Source organism: Sorex araneus, chromosome 5, assembly GCF_027595985.1.
Source record: "Sorex araneus isolate mSorAra2 chromosome 5, mSorAra2.pri, whole genome shotgun sequence".
NCBI lineage: Eukaryota > Metazoa > Chordata > Mammalia > Eulipotyphla > Soricidae > Sorex > Sorex araneus.
Window position 1 is genome coordinate 161712574 of NC_073306.1, and position 22469 is coordinate 161735042.

The following is a 22469-nucleotide window of genomic DNA, read 5'->3' on the forward strand; positions in this document are numbered from 1 at the left end:
CACGGCAGAGCCTGGCAACCTCCCCATGGTGTATTAGATATGCCAAGAACAGGAACAACAAGTTTCACAGTGGAGACTTTACTGGTGCCCACTCGAGCAAATCGATGAGCAATGGGATGACAGTGTTATAGTGCTACAGTGCTACTGAAATTAGTAACTACTATAATACAATTAATGCAGATTGTGGCACATTCTGTCAGATAGCCTGGCCTGGACTCCTCAAAATAATTCTTATCATGTAAAAGTAAACAAAGGCTCTTGACAAAGCTATGCTAAAAGAGGCATAACAACCAAATGTGACATAATGGCATGGAGTTTTAATGGATCTTGTATTTAAAAAGTACTGTAAAAGTATCTTGGGGATGTCTAGAAAATTTTGCAAATGGACTTGATGATATGAAATATCATTTGAAATATCATTTTCATTAATTTTCTGAAATGTGATATATTATGATTATATCAGAAAGGTAGTCTTAGAATATTTATGGCATTTAGGGGTGAAACATTATGTTTCTATAACATTTTCATTTTTTTTGCCAGCTCATTGATGGAATTCCTGATGCTAAATTTAGCCTATTATTTTTCTCAAAATATGACTTAATTCTTCTTCATTCTTTATTCTCATCCTCCAGTAGGCCATCAGTTCCTCATAGATGGAGACTTTCTATTATTAATTACTCATTCACAACACTAAGGCTATATCTGTTCATACAGTCAACATTAATCATATTTGTTGAGTTAATGAATGAAGAAATATCAATTATTAATATTACTCACGATAACTTTAATTTTTCAATAAATTTCATTATTATCTAGAAATACCAGTAATAGACTATTCCTTATGTTTCAGGGAAGTTGGGAAAAAAGAATTTTGAAGAGTTTAAATAGTATGTGCACAGAACTGAGTATCCCATTGGCAAGAAAGGTACTTTTAATATAGAATTATTTTATATAAATGCAAGAATGTGTCATGAAATTATAACTGTTATGTGGATATATTTTCTTTATAAAACTTATCTGTCTGCTTTGACACAAAAAGCTTCATGGGTTTATACCATATGGGTATATTCTATATAGATTTCTATTATGTATGTATGCTGTAATGATTTCTGTATTAATCTGTGTCTAGAGTTTGGAATCTGTGGTATAGATTATTTAGAGGTTTGGCTCTGAAGGAAATTATAAGTACACTTCAATGATTTTTAATTACTCTTATTCATCTTACTTTTGGGCTAATTAAATAACCATACTTCTTAAATTGAAGTGGACCTCTAATTCAATTGACTTGTAATAGCCAAAATGGTACCATCTTTCATGTTAACATAGACAATACAAAGAAACCATTTTTCTTCTCTCTGTAAACAGTTTAAATCTAGTAGCATTAGATTTGTTTAGGTCTAATGCTCAATATTTATCCACCACTCTGGACCTCGAGTAGGGAGAGAGAGAAAGAAGACACAAGGCACGTAAGGAATGCCCTGGATTCTCTAGAGTTGCTTACAAGTAACAAGTGGGAGAGGATAAGTTTCTTTCCATTTTAATCTCTTTACCTGCTGTATATTCCCGACTGTTAGACAGGACATATGGATGGACTTTGGATAATATCCAAGGACAAATTACTGAAGGCACCAGTAGGATGGTGTATAAAAGGATAAATTTATATGAAATATTGTCTAACCGTGTAGTGCTGTATAATATACCACTTTTCATACAGGAAGATGATGCCACTGACTCGCAGTCACACTCTCTCGGCCAGTGCCCCTGTGATGCATTTCCGAGATGCTTTCTGCATCTCTGGATGGGGTGAGAGAAGTCGTATGTGACTGAGGAGCAGGTTTTCCTTGTGAAATTTACTGGCCTGTACACATCATTGACCTCTTTTTAGATTCCTTAGCACCAGATTCTGAGTTGACACTAGATATATAATAGTTAAATAATAATAATTTAAGTGTAATTCCAGAAATTGTTTACTGTCTGTGATGAAGTTATTTTCCCTTATGCTTGGTAGCTTAAAGTTTTAGATAAGTTACCAATTTTTATTTTTTAGTTGCATTGTTTAGCTTCATACACTGAAACCAATTTTAAAAATCACTTTTTTTAGAGGCCAGTTGGAGAACAGAAAGAACTTCTCAATAAGTGGAATGAAATGGGAACCGATGAACCAGGTATTTCAAAATATTTTTTCAAAATATGGTAGAGGGGAAATATTTTCCTTCTTAATTACAAATCCATAGTAGTAACATTAATAATTCTTTTGGAAAGATAGTTCTTTCCCCATTCTGCTAGTTTATTGTCATCTGTTCACTTGAACTTTACAGTTGAAGAATTCCTAACTTTGGTCTCTGTGTTTCACTATTTGAGGACATTTTCATCAATTATAATATTTCAATTTTATTTTTATTTAGGGTGTCACACCCATCGGAACTCATGTACTACTCCAGGCTTGTTGCTAGGGCGTGTTCCCAGCAGGACTCAGGGAATCATGTGGTGCCACAGATCAAACTAGGGCCTCTTATATACAAAGTATGTGTTCAGTTAGTTGATCGGCTGGCTCCAGTGCTCAGAGATTTTTTAAAGCAGCATTTAGAAACATTTTTATAAAAGTATAAAATAAATAGATTCCTTGAACTCAGATAAGGTAAATATTTTCAAACTTAGTTACATTGCAAGTAAAATGATGAATTAACAAGATGAATTAAGTAGTAAAATGTTGCGAGTTCTAATTTTATAATTTATTTTGGTTTATTTAGTATTTAAAATTGAGTTAGTTTTGTGAAAAATAGTGACAACTAGACATCATTTACTGTGGTCAGCTGATTTATGTAATTTCTTTTTTTTTTTTTTTTGGAGGGGGTCACACCTGGCGATGCACAGGGGTTATTTCTGGATCATGCACTCAGGAATTAGTCCTGGCGGTGCTTGGGGGACCATATGGGATGCTGGGAATCGAACCCGGGTTGGCCATGTGCAAGGCAAACGCCCTACTCGCTGTGCTATTGCTCTAGCCCCAGTTTTTTTTTATTTATGTAATTTCATAGTCAAGACACGCACAAAATTTTTCTCTGGCATTCAGTAAAATAGTGTGGTCATCTAGACAAATGGTACCCATCATAATAGAGGAAACTGTGTTATAAGCTCAAAAAGGCAGACAGGCCCAAATTATCCGGGAAACTCATTAAGAGTACATTGTTGTCTAAGTATTTTGAAAATTCTCTTATAGAACTTCCATATTTTATTAATTTTTAAGAATTTAGTTCAAAATAATTTGCAAATTTATGAAGGCAGATTCTTAATTTCTTGCATATAATGTCATCTGAGCTGTAGGGGGAAGGACTATGTTTATTTCTGTGTTCCCAATTCTCAATACAATGTCTGACAAATAACAGCCTGATTCTCAGCCAGTGTTGGAATTAATCTAGCTGCACAGCAGTGTACGAATCATTGACATTATTTATTGGCATGGATACAAAATCTTAACTGAAATTTTGTTTTAATATATCTCATTAATTTTAGATTTAAGCCTTTTCAGACCTGTTTACGCACCTAAGGATTTTCTTGAGGTAAGTTCTTTGGGAAAATGTGAAAGAAATGATGGTATTATAATATCTCCAGGCAATAAGATTACCATATAAGAGCTTTGAGCCATTGAAACAGATGAAACAATCTGATTTGTGTCTGGAAATTGCTTTTGAAAAATTTAGAATGATTAGAGTGTATATATATACATATATATGTATGTATACACACACATATATATATGCATATATATATGAAAGATTTTGATTAAATTCTGCCTGGCATGTAAAGATGCTGAGTAATCTTTACATTTGCATCTCTTCCCTGTTTTCGTAGTCCAGGTAAAACATGATAAAGTTCTGTATGTTTAAGAGGACAGCTTTGGAAATAGAATTCAAAGAGATTTGGAGGAGGGTTTAGGAACTGTTTAGATGTGGCTATATCAGAAGAAAAGGATGACCTTTTCATGCCTAGACTTTGTAGTAATTGGGCAGAGATAATTTGTCCTGGCAGTAGATCGATCTGTCCTCTAGAGGTCCGGAAGGGACATGTCCATTGGTGAAGATGGAGAGCAGTTGAGAACGACACAAGTTTCCTAGTGGAACTCTTTCGTAGACCTTTAGAACTCGTTATTTAAATTTGCTTTCTTCACTTCAAGCTTTCCTTGTAACTTACATGAAATTCAGTAGGAAATCCTATTCGTTATCTATCAAAATAGATACAGAATCTATCCATTTCCCATCATGGCCACAGCTACCCTCCTGGTCCAAACATCCCTCTCCTGTCTGGGTTGTCACAGTAGCTCCTCACTGACTTCCCTGTGTCACCCTGACCTTTGTCTATAATCTGTTCTTAGCACAATTTCAGAGGAAGCTCTTGAAGTGCCTTTCAGAATAAGCCACTCATTTGGTATCCAGTGACTTTTCAACCCATCCTTGTTATAAACCTAAGCCACAACAGTGGTGTAAAACACTGCTTTCCCCAACACCCTGTTCACTGTCACTGTCATCCTATTGCTCATCGATTTGTTCGAGCGGGCACCAGGAACATCTCCATTGTGAGACTTGTTACTGTTTTTGGCATATTTAATATGCCACGGGGAGCTTGCCAGGCTCTGCTGTGAGGGCGGGCTACTCTCGGTAGTTTGCCGGGCTCTCCAAGAGGGATGGAGGAATCGAACCGGGTCAGCTGCGTGCAAGGCAAATGCCCTACTCGCTCTGCTATGGCTCCAGACCTGTTCTCTCTGAATTTATATCCTTTGACTTTCTTCTAACTGCTTTTGCCTCTTGCTTCCCTGACTTCCTTCTCTCATCCAGGCCTTTGCTGCTTGCTTTCTCTGTTGGAACTCCTGATAGCTATTTCCTGCTTTATTCTGGACAAAGCTTTTCATCATAAATTATACTGCTTTCTTATTTTGCTTATTGCTAACCTTCTCTTGCAAGGTGCCTGCTTCAAAAGGCCAGGCCCTTCTCATTCTGTTTTGGTCATTGCCTGGACAACTTGAGTCAAATCATTGTAAGGACTCACCAGGCTTCACAGGGGATGCCCCATCAGAAAGCCCCTGTCCAGACACCCAGGCCTTCCTCATTTGTACAGGATGTGTTTTTTTTGGCGGGGGTAAGGAGGGGTGTTATAAGCCACCAAGAGATAAGCAAGATCTCTTAGTCTTGGAAACAAGGCCAACATTTTCCAACAGGTCTTATACACTCCCACTGGTTAAATCAAAGTTGCAGTTTTTATTTTAGATTAGCTATTTCCCATCCCCACATATACACACACCTTCCCTCCCTCCCCAGCCTCTTCTCAGGTAACCGTAGTTTCATGCGTAACCTGTGCATTGTTAATCAATAATGGATATAAATCGATCAGCCTCTAGGGGATATTAAAATAACATGTGCTACATAAGTAGTATATTTCATTCTGTCTCATCAGTGATGAGGGCACAACTTGGCTTCATGTAGACCTGGAAATAGGCATACAACTACTATTTAACTGCTTAAATAGTGTTAAACTGCTTTCTCCAGCCAGTCACAGAAGGCTTAGCACATAGGTGTCAATAAATGGTAGTTAAATGATTGTGCAAATCATGACTGAATTCCTCACATTTTATTTTGCGAATGTTCTGAGCACAGGGTCTCTCACACCGATTCTTATAGCATTCAATGTTAGAAATTATTGCAGGCCTTTTGCATGTTATCTCTAATAAGATGGTAATCTGTCAGAAGCTGCCCTTTGTTGTTGATAGTGCCATTTGTCTGATTTATCAAAGGTTTCTCTCAAGCTATCCTTTTCTGGAACTTAAGGGCTGAGATGTCCTATTATTTTATATGGATTATCTTTAACTAGATTTTCTCCTTAATAATAACATTATATTTCCTTTAGAACTATTGCTAAATTTATCTTTTATTACTTATGCAGAGATTCTTCTTTTAATCATTAACATTTCCTACAGTTATTTCCTTCATTATAGTTTCTGTATTTCTGCCATATTCTCTCTTTTTTTTTAGATTTATTTTTCTTTAATTTTTTTTAATTTTTAATTTTTTTAAATTTTTTTATTGAGTCACCATGTGGAAAGTTACAAAGTTTTCAGGTTTAAGTCTCAGTTATACAATGCTCGAACACCTATCCCTTCACCAGTGCACATATTCCACCACCAAGAATCACAGTATAGCTCCACCCCGTCCCCCCACACCCTAGCCCCCCACACCCTTAGCCCCCCCACAACCCCTAGCCCCCCTTTGCCTGTGATATTCTCTTTTTTATTACCCATGTATTCATGCTCTCTTTTTGTTTTCTATTCTATTTTTTATTTTTGGCTTTTTGGGTCACACCCGCCGATGCACAGGGGTTACTCCTGCCTCTGCACTCAGGAATTACCCTTCAATTACCCTTGGTGGTGCTCAGGGGACCACAAGGGGTGCTGGGAATGAACCTGGGTCAGCCGCATGCAAGGCAAACGCCCTACCTGCTGTGCTATTGCCTCAGCCCCTTTGTTTTCTATTCTATTTGTGACTTTCTTATGAAGTGTGATGCATTATTTGTGTAATTAGGCTAAAATTTCTTTTCTACATTAGTTTGTATTTAACACTATTGCTTGCTAAATATTTTCAAGTACAGGTACTGTTAATGTGGGCCGGGGGTGGGGGGCACACCCAGCGGTGCTCAGGGATTATTCCTGGTTCTACACTCAGGAATCCTTGTGGGCTCAGGGGGACTACATGGGATGCTGTAGATTGAATCCAAGCTGGCTGCATGCAAGGGAAACACCTTACCCATTGTACAATCTCTCTGGTCCACTACTGATGATTTTAGTTTCAATTTCGTGTTTGTATTTTTGGAAATTTTTACATAGTAGGATTCTGTTTATCATCCATAAATTTCCAGTTAAGGTTGTGCCAAACTATGACAGTGGTTTTGTCATCAGTGGTTTTGTTTTCCTCTAGAGTTGCAGTTCAAAATTTAATTTAGCAATGTTTTAAAAATTATTTTGCTTTCCTTCTGATGCATATTGTAAGAAAAATGAGAAAATATACAAGATTTCAAAAGAATTGCCCATAATTATTAGCACACAGCAATAAATACAACCATTTAAAAATCTTAAATGTTATACATTTTTTCATAGAATTATATTTATATTAAAGAATAGTATGCCATATTTTACTATATGAATTGACTATAATTTATTTCATAAATTCCTTCTAACCCAATAGTTAATTTGTTCCATGTTCTACTGTGATTAGAAGTGCTTCATTTTGTTCTTTCTGCACTATCTTTGCAAACATCTTTTTTTCCACAGAGAAGTGAGTTTTCTAGACAAAGATATGCATATTTCTAAGACTTCCTTTTTTCCATTTAATTTTGAAAAGAAAAGTATGTAAATGGTCTTTGCCACTTGCTAGTTTGACTATAAAAATACCCCCTTTATCATATGGATTTGGTTTAAAAACCCTGTAATAATAAATTTTTTTGTTAAAAAAAAGTCTTAACAACCTTGTCAATATGTTTTTCAGAGTTTAGACTTGTTTTACATTTTTCTATGAAAAATAGTATAAGCAAGCAATTAAACTTTTTTTTCTCACCTTCCTTGGTAACATATTATAATCAAATATTTTTTCTTATTATCAAAAAGTTTTTCTCACTAAATTATTAACTTATTATTTTTTTCTATAGATAATTGGTTGGAATGAATGTTAAACTATCCTAATTAAAAGTGTCTGGTATTTTAATCTTGAAATATAATTTTATAGTATTTTAGGATATAATTAAAGAACATGTGTAGCCCCAGATAGTTTCTTATTTTGTGGTGACATACAAAGAATAGTACAGTCAATAGCGTAAGTGTTGGCATCTTGTAAAGAAACTAACCAATTTTGTTGGATTTGTTTTTAAAGGTATTAATTAATCTTCGCAACCCAAATTATGAAAATGGTGATTCTCTTAGTTTCAGGACTCATTTGGGTTTAATCCAAGTTCCTCTGAAAGTAAAAGATATCCCTGAACTGGTAAGTATAGGACTTAAAAAACAAACATATTTACAGTCATCAGAAATATACTGTAGGGTAGCATTTATCAACAGTAACAGCACAATCTGCTCATTAAATAAAGGAATAAAATGAAAAAGGAAGATAAGGATGAATTCAGCTCTCTTCTCTGGAGACTTTTTAGTAGAAATTAGTTAAGGCAGTTAGTGGGAGATTTCCTGATAGTTGAGCTGTAGCACTGTAGCACCGTCGTCCCATTGTTCATCGATTTGCTCGAGTGGGCACCAGTAATGTCTCCATTGTGAGACTTGTTGCTACTGTTTTTGGCATATTGAATACGCCACGGGTAGCTTGCCAGGCTCTCTGAGAGGGACTAAGCTCTCAGAGTTTAGTTGGTTGAGCTAAGAAAAAAAAAATCATTCCAAAAATACAAATGTTTAAATACAGTCTTAGGAGACATGTAAATTTTTTTTGAAGATACTAGGGAGCAACTTGTTATTCAGAGGTGTACTGTAGTTAGAGAACTGATGGAAAAATGATAAGTGGCCCCCAAATGAAGAAGGAGGTTGAGCCTATATGCCTCTAGAAAGAGAAGGTGGGGGTGAGAAGGGCAAATTTATCTCTCAATTCCAAATCCACCCCTTGCTTTAGCTCTGCTCTCTGTTGGAGCTGGTGGACCACAGAAGCATTTCCTTTCTGTCAGAGGGCTCACTGTGAGACTGTGTCAGTAGAGCATTGTGGAGGGCCACCACTAGAAGGAAGGCGCTTCCTGCAGGCCCTTTGTATCCTGCATAGTCAGGGGACTCCTTTGCTCCTGGACAATCAGAAGCATATGAAATAGAGAGAGTCAGGAAAGCTCTGGGCTCGAAGGCCTCAGATAGATGACCAGGAATAAGACACTGTCATTTAATCAGAAGAACTAAGTGAAAGTTCACTGCCTGGTGAAAGCATGTCTTCACCCCTTCCTACTACCACGATGCTTGCCCAGTTCACTCTTTCTCTACCTTGTACCAACTCTGAACGCAGCAGGGCAGGCGAATAGGCCCTGACAAAGGATTGCTGACTGGTTATAAAATTGCCTTTACCACGCAGACTGCCACACTCTACATCCCGTCCCTACAGACAGCGCTCCTAGTCAGTTTTTTATTGTCTCATTCTTAAATATGAATGACCAGTGTAAAATCTTTAAATATTTGCAAGCTTCCAATTTGAAAGGCAAAGACTAAAACTTAAAGAAACACATAAAGAAATCATAATAAAGTGGAGAAATATCCAAGTTAGCCAGATTAGGAACTGAGTGCTTATCAGGACCATTAGTAGTAGTTTCAGGTTTGAATTTATATTCATACTCTCACAGGCCCTAGTAGATAGAACTTGGTACCAGGTTCTTTTAGATTTGGAAGATGATAGTGGGCAGAAAACAGCCTGTTCATATGTCAGTACAGCATTATCAGATAAATATTCACAGGAGTCTGTAGTCAGTCAGAGCTACTTCCAGCTTTGACAAGGAATACACTCATGTGGAAGTGACAAGGTCACACACACACAATGTAAGGAAATCTCACAATGGGAACCATTTCTCGTCATGCGCATGAGCACAGCTTCCAAACCCTCTCAAGGAACACCTCACAGGGACGCTTGGCCTTCCATTTCTTAGTAGATTTTGAGTCTTTGCCTAGTCTTGCATCTCAAATATAATTACCAGTTAAGGTTCATAGTAATGAAAATTGCTTACTAATGTAGGTAGCACTCCACCTTTTGGGGGGGAACGTGGGTGGTGGGGTGATAATCTGGTATATTTTCAGAGTAATACAGCTAGGAGAAGGAAAGCCCTAGATCATCTTATCATGGATAAAGGGGCTAGATTTTTAAAATTTTTTTATTTTTAAAAATTTTTAAAATTTTATTGAATCACTGTGAGATAGTTACAAGCATTCGTGTTTGGGTTACAATCTCACAATGATCCAACACCCATCCCTCCACCAGTGCACATTCCCCACCACCAATATCCCGGCTATACCCCCCCTTTCCCACCCTCCCCTGCCTCTAAGGCAGACAATAATACCCATACTCTCTACTTTTGGGCATTATAACTTGCAACACAGACACTGAGAGGACATCATGTTTGGTCCATTATCTACTTTCAGCATGCATCTCCCATCCCAACTGGTTCCTCCAGCAATCATTTTCTTCGTGATCCCTTCTCTATTCCATCTGCCTTCTCCCCTCCGCTCATGAAGCAGTCTTCCAGCTATGGGGAAATTCCCCTGGCACTTGAATCTACTGTCCTTGGGTATCAGCCTCATGTGATGTTATTTTATATTCCACAAATGAGTGCAGTATAAAGGGGCTAGATTATTATTAACCATTTCATCCCAATAGAAACAGAAATATTAAATCTTTTAGTATTCTCAGAGAGAAGATATTATTCATGAAACAACATTTTCTAAAATATATGTACATGCATATAATGAAAAAGCTTTTTTTTGCTTTGAATACCGTTCAAAAATATAGTATGCAAAAAAATCAGTAGATTTGAAATTAATACTGAGGAAATCTCTACCACAAAGAGAGCAAAGTCAAAAAGCTGAAAAATAAGTAAATTTTTTTTTTTTTTTAATTAGAAGACTAATCCAGGAGGTCTAACATCTGAACAGGAGAGTTCCTGAAAAAAGGAAACAGATGGGTGAATTTTTTTAATTTCCGGTAATTGAAAGAGGAATCTCTAGTTATGAAAAGACTCAGCCACTTACAACCATTGTCATCAGTGGATGAAGACCTACATCAAATCACCAGATATAATGGAGATTAGAGAAAGAGATATTATTAAGTGCTGGTATCAGGAATTAGAGTGGAATCTGTCTCAATGACCGGACTTCAGGCCAGAGATCTTGAAATGATGCCTTTGCATACCAATGATTTCAAACCCAGAATTCTACATGTAAATAACAGTCAGTCAGCTATAACATTGGAGTAAACATTTTCAGATTCATGGGGGCCAAAATATTTACTCTTATTCAGGAAGTTAATGGTAGAAGCTTCCAAAAACAAGATCTTAAACAAAAAGTTAAATAGATGACATGGTAAATGGAGTTCCAGTGTAGAGGAGAATTTCTGAAATAACCACGAAGAAAAGCTCTGGGACAAAGAGGACTGAGTGATCCCAGATGGACACAGAAACTTGGAAGGCTTTAGGGAGAACGCCTGCAAAAGAAACACCAGAAGTTTGCGTGAGCTGACAGATTTGACCACATGCAAAATTGTTTCAAAGAGTGTCTTTTCAAAGTTATTCAAGAATCTAGGTAGAACTAAGTGAATACAGAAAGTTGTATCACTGTCACTGTATCACTGTCATCCCGTTGTTCATCGATTTGCTTGAGTCGGCGCCAGTAAGTTGCTTGAGTCGGCGCCAGTAACGTCTCCATTCATCCCTGTCGTGTGCTAGTGTAGCCTGATGGCATATTGGGGGCTCTTTCAAAGTCAGGGTAATGGGGACCATCATTGTCACTGCTTTTGGCATAGTGAGTATGCCACAGGTAGCTTGCTAGGCTCTGCCGTGCAGGTGGGATACTCTCAGTAGCTTACCGGGCGATCAGAGAGGGATGGAGGCTTTTGGAGTGGTCTCTAATCACCTTTACATATGTTCCCAGTCAGGCATATATATATAATAAATATATAATTTATTACATATAAATATATAATAAATATATGTAATAAATGTATATCTTATGTATAAATATTTATTATATTTATAATATGTGTAATAAATATTTGTATATATAAATATATATATTTCCCTCTATGATTTGTTGCCTGCTGTCTGACCCCCATCAAAAATGGTGTGGTAATTATGGAAAATGAGTAGGGAGTGTCTTATGAAGTGTCCAGGAATATGTTCACTCATATGTGAGTGTTGGCCCAGCCTGTGGAAAGTGGCCTGGAGCATGGTGGCGGTTGGGTTGTGGAGGTTGGCTGCCAGGGCTGGGTCCCTTGGGGGTGGGAAGGGCTCTTACCCGCCCCCCTCTGGGGCACCCCAAGTGAAAACAGCCTGACGTGGAGTCTGGTGGCATGGTTATGGGGGCCTGAGTTTATGCTCCCTTCTGGAAGAAGCAGTCGTGAGTTCTGGACGGTGGCCTGGCTGATGAGGAGATTATTTGGCGCCACAGGGGGTGGTTTATGGGTGTGACCCTCGCCCAGAGGTTGGGGGAAGCAGGCAGAGGATCTCTGCTCCGGTCCCGCTGAGCCCAGAGTCCAAGGTCACAAAGTTATACAACAGAAAGTTGTATAAATGAAAAATGGCTTAACTGTGAGCTACAAAAAAATGAGCGTAAAGAAAGAGAACATACTTCTAGTCATCATATGATTGTAAACTGAGCATGGATGTAAGCAAGTATTGATATATAATTTTGTTGACATGATGGAAGGAGGAAAAATAATCTGCATAAACTAAAAATTCTCATTTGGCATAAAAATCAATATCGATATTGATGAATTAAAAATAATAATGTACCAATGTGAATATAAATGCCAGGAGAAATATGAAAGTAGTGGTATATTGGGCCAGTTATGCTTGTGTGTGTGTGTGTGTGTGTGTGTGTGTGTGTGTGTGTGTGTGTGCGCCCATGCAGGTTTATATTGGGGAATAGTATATAAGACATAATGATATAGGGAACTATTTTGTTGTTGTTGCCAAAAGTCGTTTAACTGAATTGACTTCTTAAAGTCACTATTTCTTCAAATAAAGATCTTGATAATGGGATTTATTTGTCCTGATTTAAATTCTGTTACTTACTGACTGGGTGACCTTGAAAAAGTGTTCTTGACCTTCGATGTTAGTTCTTTCAGGTTTTTTTTTTTTTTTTTTTGCTTTTTAAATCACACTTGGCGATGCACAGGGGTTACTCCTGGCTCTGCACTCAGGAATTACCCCTGGCGGTGCTCAGGGGACCATATGGGATGCTGAGAATCGAACCCGTGTCGGCCGCGTGCAAGGCAAACACGCCCACTGTGCTGTCGCTCCAGCCCCTAGTTTTTTCAGTTTTAAAAATAAGGATTAAACAAGCTCTGATTAGTGTTCGGCAAACCAGTAGATTAAGAGATACTTTATGGATTGTGTCCCTCCAGAAGAGGTGGGGAAATCCTTTAGTCTAGTATCTGTGAACTGTACTTGCAAAGAGAATCTTTGCAGGTACATTTGATTTAAAATAATATCTTACCAGAATATAGTAATCCCTATGTTTAATATTATTGGACTTTCTAAAAGAAGAAACACACAGGAGAACAAAAGTAACAGAAGTAGAGATTAGTGTGCTCTGTCTATAAGCCTACAAAAAAGACTTTCAGAATACCAGAAACTAAGAGAAAGGTGTGAAACAGATTTTCCCCTCGGGCCTTCAGGGCGAACATGGTCTCTTAACAGCTGTGTTTGGATTACTAGCAACTAGAACTGTGAGTATAAATTTCTGTTCTTTAAAGCTGTCCAAGTAGTACTACTTTTTTAGAAATAGCAACCACAGGCAACATAATATATGAAGCAAATAGCTGGTATTTGAAATATAGTAAGCAGTATTAGTACCAAGAAGAATTACTATTTAGGATTCTCTTTGCTTTTATGGGATAATTTATCATCACTATTAAGTTTTTATGTTTGGTTTTTAAGCATTAAAAGTCCTCTTAGCGGTGGTTTGTACCGAATGCTATTGTTGTGTGGAGAGAAAGTGTGAGATTTTTCTGGAGAAGGTGTGATGTCACTTCAGACTTACTGCTCTTTGAACTAGGTTGGTAGAGCATACTAGTGAAGACGCATTTATGCAAAGGTTCCGTTTGTGTAGAAGTGGCACTAATCATGCCTTCTCTCCTAAAGGCAGCTGTGCTAATTCGGATTCAGTCTTAGCTGTTGGACAATCAGGAGCCAGGGATGATTTTCAAGCAGTCGAGGCTTTGACTCTGAGGGTCCATCAGTTATTCTCTTCCTGTAGGCATTGGTGTCAGTTATCTCTGTCTTCTCCGAATCATCTGCCTTATATAATGATTATCACCCCAGTATGCTTGGTTTTATCTATGACCTGATGTGCCTGTATAACAAGGATTGAACTTGGCAAAGTTCACTTAATTTTGTGAGCCCTTAATATATGGCTCTTAAATCTAGCTTATAATATTAGATATATCCAATGATGTTTAAAGGAAATTTCTTTTTTTAGAGATTTTTAGCTGATTTTTTTCCCTTTTTACTTTTATTGGTATGCAAGGTCATCGAATTTCAAGGCCTTAGCTTCATCGTGACTATCTGGTGGTCATCACTCCCGTGTCCAGGGCTCCAGGGCCACAACCTTGCAGTCCTCAAATACTATCAAAATACTTTAAAAGAAGATATTGGTAAAGGTGATTTTGATATCATGGGATTTTATGCTTTGGATTACAAAATGCATGCTGGTTTCAGAAAGATTGAAAAGTGAGGGTTTTGTCAGTGTGCAGATTGTTACAACATGCCAGTCGACCAAAAGCTTACATTCGGTAGACTGGGAACACCTGTAAAGGTGATTAGAGGCCGCCCCAAAAGTCTCCATCCCTCTCAGAGATCCAGGCAAGCTACTGAGAGTATCCCGCCCACATGGCAGAGCCTGGCAAGCTACCTGTGGTGTACTCAATATGCCAAAAACAGTAACAATGATAGTCCTCATTCCCCTGACCATGAAAGAGCCTTCAATGTGCCATCAGGCTACACTAGCACACTACAGGGACGAATGGTGACGTTACTGGCACCCGCTCGAGCATATAGATGAACAACGGGATGACATTGTTATATACAGTGATATAGTGATTAAGATTGATTTTTAAAAAAAGTAATTCATGACAGTTGCCTATACCATCCTAGGATATCAAGAAAGTTATGCCACCTTGGGTGAGTTTTGAAGGAAATTTTGAGATTAGACCTGGGGTCTGCTGATAATCGAGGAAAATCTAGGACAGAGCTGTGAAACAGAAAGTTAATGCTGAGAAGCCTGCTTATGTACTTACAGAAGTGGAAGTCGCCATTGTGACCAAGAACATAATCTTAAAATGTTTATTGAACCTAAGTTCTTTATAGATGAAAATCAAACTTACATTAGCACAGTGGTAGGGCGTTTGCCTTGCACGAGACTGACCCGGGTTTGATTCCTCTGACCCTCTCGGAGAGCCCGGCAAGCTACCGAGAGTATCATGCCCACACAGCAGAGCCTGGCAAGCTACCTGTGGCATATTCGATATGCCAAAAACAGTAACAGCAAGTCTCACAACAGAGATGTTACTGGTGCCCACTCGAGCAAATTGATGAGCAACAGGATGACAGTGACAGTGATTTTAAAAATAAAATATTTATTTTAATTATTTTGGTGAAAAAAGAATATGTATAATAAGTGGAAGATAAAAACATAGGAAGGGAACAACAAATGGTTGAAGTCATTGGAACTGAAGATTTTGTCTACAGAACTGACCTTTCATTGTGAGGAAGGGTCCTAGGGACAGCAAAATGGGGTGATGGGGTGATGTTGGAATGACAATATATGAGTGTGATTCACTGCATCGTAAACTCCAGTACTTCAATTAAAACTGATTCAGAAATATTGATTGGAAGGCATGGGTTGAAAATTAGAAAATAGCAAAGTATTGCTTGTGTAGTCACTAAATGGTGACATAAGATGCAGAGCATTTTGAAAGAATAGATAAAAATCAAATTTAGCTAAACATTTCAATAAGTAGCAATGATTTAAAATCAATACAGAAATGAAATGTGTGTGCATGTTAGGCAGAATAACTGTCAAGTTAGAAACAGTAACAACTAAATTAAATCATATATGTAATTTTTGAAGGATTAAAGCTATTTTCATGTTCTGAGGAAAGACATTTAGTTTTAGCAAATAGAATAGTAACAAAATACTAAGCAAATATTAATAGAAATATTTAATTACTTGTGAATAAAAATAACGTGAATAATATGGGATTATAATATATATGTGTGTGTTTTTTACAGACAAACATGATTATTTTCCCTAGACATTACTAGATAAGTAGAGGAAGTCTGTAGAATAAATCTAATTTATGCTTTTTTTAGCAGAGCAGTTGATAGTTACTTAAAAATTAATTTAAGTTGTTTTGAATATTTGCCGTGTTTTGTTATGTACAGTACCATAGAAAGCACAGATACAAAATTATATTAGTAAATTTAGAAAATTATTTTGGAAGGTAAAATTGACAAGTGCTTTATAAACTGTGTGTATGAGCATTTCAGAAAGAATTTGAATGTTATTTTTACTCAAAGGGATAATTATCATTCCTTTCATAACTCATTAGTCTCTTTCCTAAAAAGGGAAAATCAAACCTACTTAAAAAAAAATTTCAAAAAACTGCATCACTGATATTGGTCCAAAGCATAAAAGCATCAAATTTCTCTTAGAAAAGTCAGGGGACAGAAAAATATTACTAAAGATGCTTTATTTGGAGTAATATGTATTTAAGATTCTTTTCGTATTATTAAACATTTTATAACATAGTTTCCATTCATGTTTATTTTACATAAGTGTCAGAAGTGTTTCATAATTATACTTATAGTCAAAGAATCATGGTCATTCTGCTCTTTAATTTTGGATTAGTGAATAATTATTTAAAAGTTAAATGATATGTTTTTAAAAATATTTAAATAAAGCCAAGATTTCTTTAGCTTTGTGATTTTAAGCTGATGTTTACGTGAATGTGTTTTTCTTTTGTAGGTAGCAAAGTATGACATGTAATTCTTCGTGTGTTACTTTTCAGAAAGAATTCTTTGTAGAACTCGGCTTAACTACAGGACAACTGGGTATAGATGATTCGACACACGTGCCTCCTGGTTAGTATTTCTGCTCTGTGGTATATGATTAATGATAAAGGAGCTTGAGATCAAGAAGCTTGTCATTTCCAAATTAATATAGTGAATTTGGGGAGGGGGCATTGTGAGTGAGGGTGGGCTAACCTGGCAATGTTCAGGGGCTACTCCAGACTCTGTACTCATATGGTCCCCTAAGACCTGGTGGTGCTCAGGGGACCACAAGGGGGGCTGGGAGTTGAACCAGGGTCAGCCACGTGCAAGGCAAACTCCTTAGTTCCTGTATTATGTCTCATGCTTGATAGTGAACTTTTAATGCATGGCAGTTAAGCATGATTTTCTCCCTCTCCTTGGTTGCCATTATTTTTAATAGACTATTATATGTTGTAATTATCAGAGTTCACCTATAAGTGAACTTTGTAGATCATTAAAATAATTTTGAAAAGTAATTAGACATATGTGACTTTATTGGCAAATTATTAATTGGCAGCATTTATATTTTCCTTTACTAACATCAATACTTGTTCATTTTTAAAATTTTACCAAGTTTTCTAGATGCCTTATGTTCTACCATGAAAAAATAAAGTGTTTCATATAAATCCAGTGTGCTTTTCACATATAAGGATGCTGTGAATATTTGTATGTATGGCTTGGTGAATATAGATATACCATTCTATTGATTACACACCAGGAAATCCAGTTTCTTAGTCTTAGGGTATGCATAAATTCAGCTTTAATAAGCAACTGCTAAAGAATTTTAGCCGTGGTGGTATCATTTTATATATTTATTTATTTATTACCTGGAGTACCATTTTTATTTATTTTTTTAATGAGAATTTTATTTTATTGAATCACCATGTGGAAAATTACAATGCTTTCAGGCTTAAGTCTCAGTTATACAATGGTGAAACAACCATCCCTTCACCAGTGCCCATATCCCACCACCAAAAAAAAAAAAAAAAAACCCACACAATACACCTCCCATCCCCCCACCCCTTCCCCCCACCTTGTAACTGATAAGTTTCACTCTACTTTCTGTTTACTTTGGTTACATTCAATATTTCAACACAAACCTCACTATTATTGTAGGAGTACCCCACTAGAGTCAGACCTGTTGTGAAGAGAAATGAGGTAGGTCCTCAACAGGTCTTCACCTGTTGTGAAGAGAAACTGCGGCTGCTCGGTTTTGGATTTCTGTACTTTAACAACTAAGTCCAGGGAGATTTCTTCCAGATATCGGATCATTGCAAGCTTGTAAACCCCATCTGTGGTCGTCATAATATGGCGGTCACCACGCCCTTCACCCCCGGCAAGGAAGAGGCGAGAGAGAGAAATACCTTTCCCCTCCTGGGCGGGCATGGGGTCGGGGCTTAGTTCTCAGGCTGGAGACATTCTGCAAGGAGCTGCCCATGCCGAAAGTGGTTTAGCTGGGTCTGGAGTCACGCTGCGCTCGTGCAGCTGCGGAGAGGCCGCACACACGTGCGGCCCCCGGGATCACATCTCGGCGGCAGGAGGGGCCGGTGCCACCCCCGTGATGGTATCATTTTAAACCAGCAGCAGTGAGTAAGAATAAGAGCTTGAGCTGTGAATTTGCTGCTGCTGCTGCTGCTGCTGCTTTAATCGTTTTGCTGGTGTGTAATGATGGAGCAGTGTGGTTTTCATGGTGTTATGTGTGTAAGGTAGAAGGACTACCACCACTTTATTTATTTATTATTTTGCTTTGGAGTCACACCTGGCAGTGCCCAGGGCTTACGCCTGGCTCTGCTCAGGGATCATTCCTGGTGGTGCTCAGGTGACCTTATGTGGTATTAGAGATCAAACCTGGGTCTGCTCCATGCAAGCGCCCTACCCGCTGTACTATTTCTCCAGCCCAATGTTATCACCAGTTTAAAGTTGAAGCAGTGAAGATGTTAAGTAATGTGCCCCAAGTCACAAAGCTAGTGGAACTAAAGTTCAAAACTAAGCCACTTGCTATACTATTCTTCCTTGCAACTCTTTTTGGTAGTCTTATTTTATTAGAAAATATTAGATATCTTTATTTTTTTTTTAAATTTTATTGAATCACCATGTGGAGGGTTACATAGTTCTCAGGATTATGTCGGTTATACAATTCTCAAACACCCTTCCCTTCACCAGTGCCCATCCTCCATCACCAACCCCCCCAGTATACCTGCCGCCCCCTCCCACCTCCCCAGTCCCCACCCTTGTACTTGATAAGTTTCACTTCGCTTATGCCTTATCTCGATTACATTCCATGTTTCAACACACAACTCACTACCGTTGTTGGGGTTTCCCCCAAAAAAGAAAAGCAGTCCTATTGCCAAGGAGGCATTTGATAGTTCTCCACTGCTAAGAATATAGAGATATTAAGTCCCGCTGTTTGTTACATAACTTTTCTTTTTCCCCCTTGCCCCGCGCCACCGAGTTCACGCCTGTTTAGTAATCGCCACGCTGCCTGACAAGGGAAAAAAAAAACGAAAAGGATGGTTATTTCCCGTCATCAGCAGACGTGGGGCTCTGGCTTAGTTGATAGACTAGTAGAGTGTCTGCAAGCAGTTTCTGGAACCGAAGGTCTTGTGCTGGTATGGGCTCTGGCTCGAGATTCCACCAGCGTCCCACTGTTCCATGTACATAATTTTTCCCCTTATATCCCATTCCCACGCCACCAGGTCTGTTTGCTTAATGGACATCACACTGTAGTTGACGACACGCCGCGTTTCTTCCCGAGAAAGAAGAAAATTTCTTCTCAGCTGGCGTGGGGATATAGCTTAGTTTAGTCTAGAGAGATGGCTACCGTTTTGATTGCCTTCAATATTTCAGCAACAGACTTACTATTCTTGTTAGGATCTCCCACAAAAGTCCGACCCATTAAAAGCGAACCATTACATATTGCTGATGCTAAGATGGTTTTGGGTTTCTGTATAAAGTCCAGGGAAAGTACAACCAGAAATAACATCACTACAAACTTTTACCCTTTTATGGTGCTCATAAGATGGAGAAGTCCTGCGCTGTGTTCAGGAGGGAGGAGTTGAGAGAGAGAGACAGGTTAAAAGAATTGGGGGATGCCCGGTTCCCACTGTTTCAGCGCACCGTGGGGTCTCTGGTCCCATGCTGGAATTAGTTCAGTGGGCTGCCTGGAGTCCAAGGGCGCTCCCTTGGGCTCTTCCATCATGCTCGCTCCGCAGCCGGATCCAAAGGGAAGCACACGTGGGGGAGGTGGGTTTAAATATCTATCTGCGGTGGGCGGGGGTCGCCGCCCCCGCCCCCTGGGGTCTCCCGCAAGCGCGCGAAAGCGTCCTGTTTCAGCTGGATCGCCGGCTCCATTTTGCGCTCAGGAAAACCGCGGATCCTGCGCTGTGCTCAGGAGGGAGGAGTTGAGAGAGAGAGACAGGTTAAAAGAATTGGGGGATGCCCGGGTCCCACTGTTTCAGCGCACCGTGGGGTCTCTGGTCCCATGCCGGAATTAGTTCAGTGGGCTGCCTGGAGTCCAAGGGCGCTCCCTTGGGCTCTTCCATCATGCTCGCTCCGCAGCCGGATCCAAAGGGCGAAAATATTAGATATCTTTAAAAAATATTGTATTGATTCACCATGAGATACTGTTAAGACTTACCATTAAAGACTTACAAACTTTCGTGATTATGGTTCAGTCATACAATGGTTGAGCACCCACCCCTCCACCAGTGCCCATTCTCCACCACTTCCCACCACCCACCCTTTCCCACCCCCCACCTCTATGGCAGGCACATTCCGTCTTACTCTCCCTCTCCTTTTGGGTGTTATGGTTTGCAATACAGGTACTAAGAGGCCATCATGTTTGGTCCATAGTCTACCTTCAGCACGGATCTCCCATCCCAGGCTCCAACCACCATTTCCTTGGTGGTCCCTTCTCTATCCCAGCTGCCTTTCCCCCGAGCATGTGGGGCCGGCTTCCAAGCCATGGTGTGATCCTCCTGGTCCTTTAGATATCTTTTTTAATGAAAAAAAAAATCGATTTGTTCAGAGGGTAGGAACCTGAAAATACGGCAAACTCTTGTCAAAAAAAAAAAAGTCATCTTCAATATCAGATATCTTTGGGGGTTAGATATCTGGTTTCACTATTTGTGTTCCACCCCACCTCCTCACCTCAAATTCATATATACTCACCAAAGTGATTCTAGTAAGAGGTGGGCCCTTTGGAAAGATCAGGAAAGGATGTTTTCATGGACCCTTTTCATAGAGGCTTCTGGATTCCCCCCCGTGGAGGACCCAGGAAAGTCAGCAGTCTACACCTAGGAGAAGGCCTTCTGACCCTGCTGGCACCCTGATCTTGCGTCATGCATTCTACATGCCTGTAGAATCGTGAGAAATAAATTTCTGCTGTGTATATATTCCCGTGTCTGTGGGGTCTGGGGGTGTTCGAGTCACTTTCATGGTTTCTCCGAGATATCTTATACTTCTGTTCATGGCTAGAGATAGCTGTACAAAACAAGCGGTAAAAGTAATAACTGTTCTCTTCTTATTTTTTTCCCGCTTTTGTTGTTATAGGTTTTTTGTTTTGTTTTTTTGCTTTTTGGGTCACACCCAGCGATGCTCAGGGGTTACTTCTGGCTTTGCACTCAGGAATTACTCCTGGCGGTGCTCGGGGGACCATACGGGATGCTGGGAATCAAACCTGGGTCGGCCGAGTGCAAGGCAAACGCCCTACCCGCTGTGCTATTGCTCCAGCCCCTGTTGTGTTAGTTTTTTTTAATTAATTTTATTTTTATAAAGTTGTTCACAATACCTGATTATGTTTAAAATTCGAACACCAATCCCTCCACCTTTCCACCTTCCCACCACCATATTTTCATTCCAAACCTCAAACCCAACCCTGCCCCCAAAGCAGATTCGAAATAATTTATTTTGTATTGCTTGTTATGAATAATCCACTAAAAAGGAAACAAAAAAAGGTTTCTTAGAGGAAAGTGTGTGAAGATTGTTGAATTTCACCCAGGAGTCATTAAGCCCTTCTATAAGAGATTAGTAATATATTGTTAAAGGTTGAGCCTTGTGTGCTTATATCTATTTCTGTATAAATATATTTCCCCTAAAAGTGGTTGCCTTCTACTTTAAACCCAATCAAATGCGGTGTGCTACTCTTAGTATATTGGTGGTGTAAAATACAAGATGTCATGCAGTCCAGGATTAGATTCCCTTGAGCATGTGGAGAGTGACCGTGAGCCTGGTGGCGGTTGAGTTCTGGAAGTTTTCGGCTGCCCAGTCTGTTCTGTTGGGGAGGGAAGGGCCTCACTGCCTCCCTTGGGTTGCCCTGGATGAAACAGCCTGGCACAGGGTCCGGCGACATGGCTATACAGTTTAGTTTTATGTTCTAGAGATTTATATTGAATCTCTGGATCATGGCTGTTAATGAGATTATATGGTGCCAGTGGCAGTTTTGTGGGTGTGACTGCCAAGCTACTGGGAAAACGGGGGAGACAGGGGGAGGTTAACCATTCCCGGTTCCGTTGAGCCTGGAGTTTTCAATCACAAATCCTGCATACTTGAGTTTTCTGCAGATTAGTCGAGGGTGAGGCTTTTCCAAGTGTGTGGAAATTTTTTTTTTTTTTAGTCTAGGCCTTTGGATAATTTGACAATGGCAGGTATTTGATGAT

The 22469-nt window shown here is 39.0% G+C and overlaps 1 protein-coding gene across 3 annotated transcripts in view; it reads left to right on the forward strand.

Moving 5' to 3' along the window:
- TBC1D19 (TBC1 domain family member 19) overlaps window positions 1-22469 on the forward strand; it is a 136874-nt gene that overhangs the window by 35944 nt on the left and 78461 nt on the right. For 2 of the 3 annotated variants that reach the window (XM_055138627.1, XM_055138626.1), the window contains exons 5-9: window positions 851-925; window positions 2102-2165; window positions 3514-3560; window positions 7911-8021; window positions 16791-16863. In XM_055138627.1, the coding sequence (XP_054994602.1) occupies window positions 851-925; window positions 2102-2165; window positions 3514-3560; window positions 7911-8021; window positions 16791-16863 (370 nt within the window). The remainder of the gene's footprint in view (window positions 1-850; window positions 926-2101; window positions 2166-3513; window positions 3561-7910; window positions 8022-16790; window positions 16864-22469) is intronic. The other variant, XM_055138628.1, reaches the window with a different exon arrangement.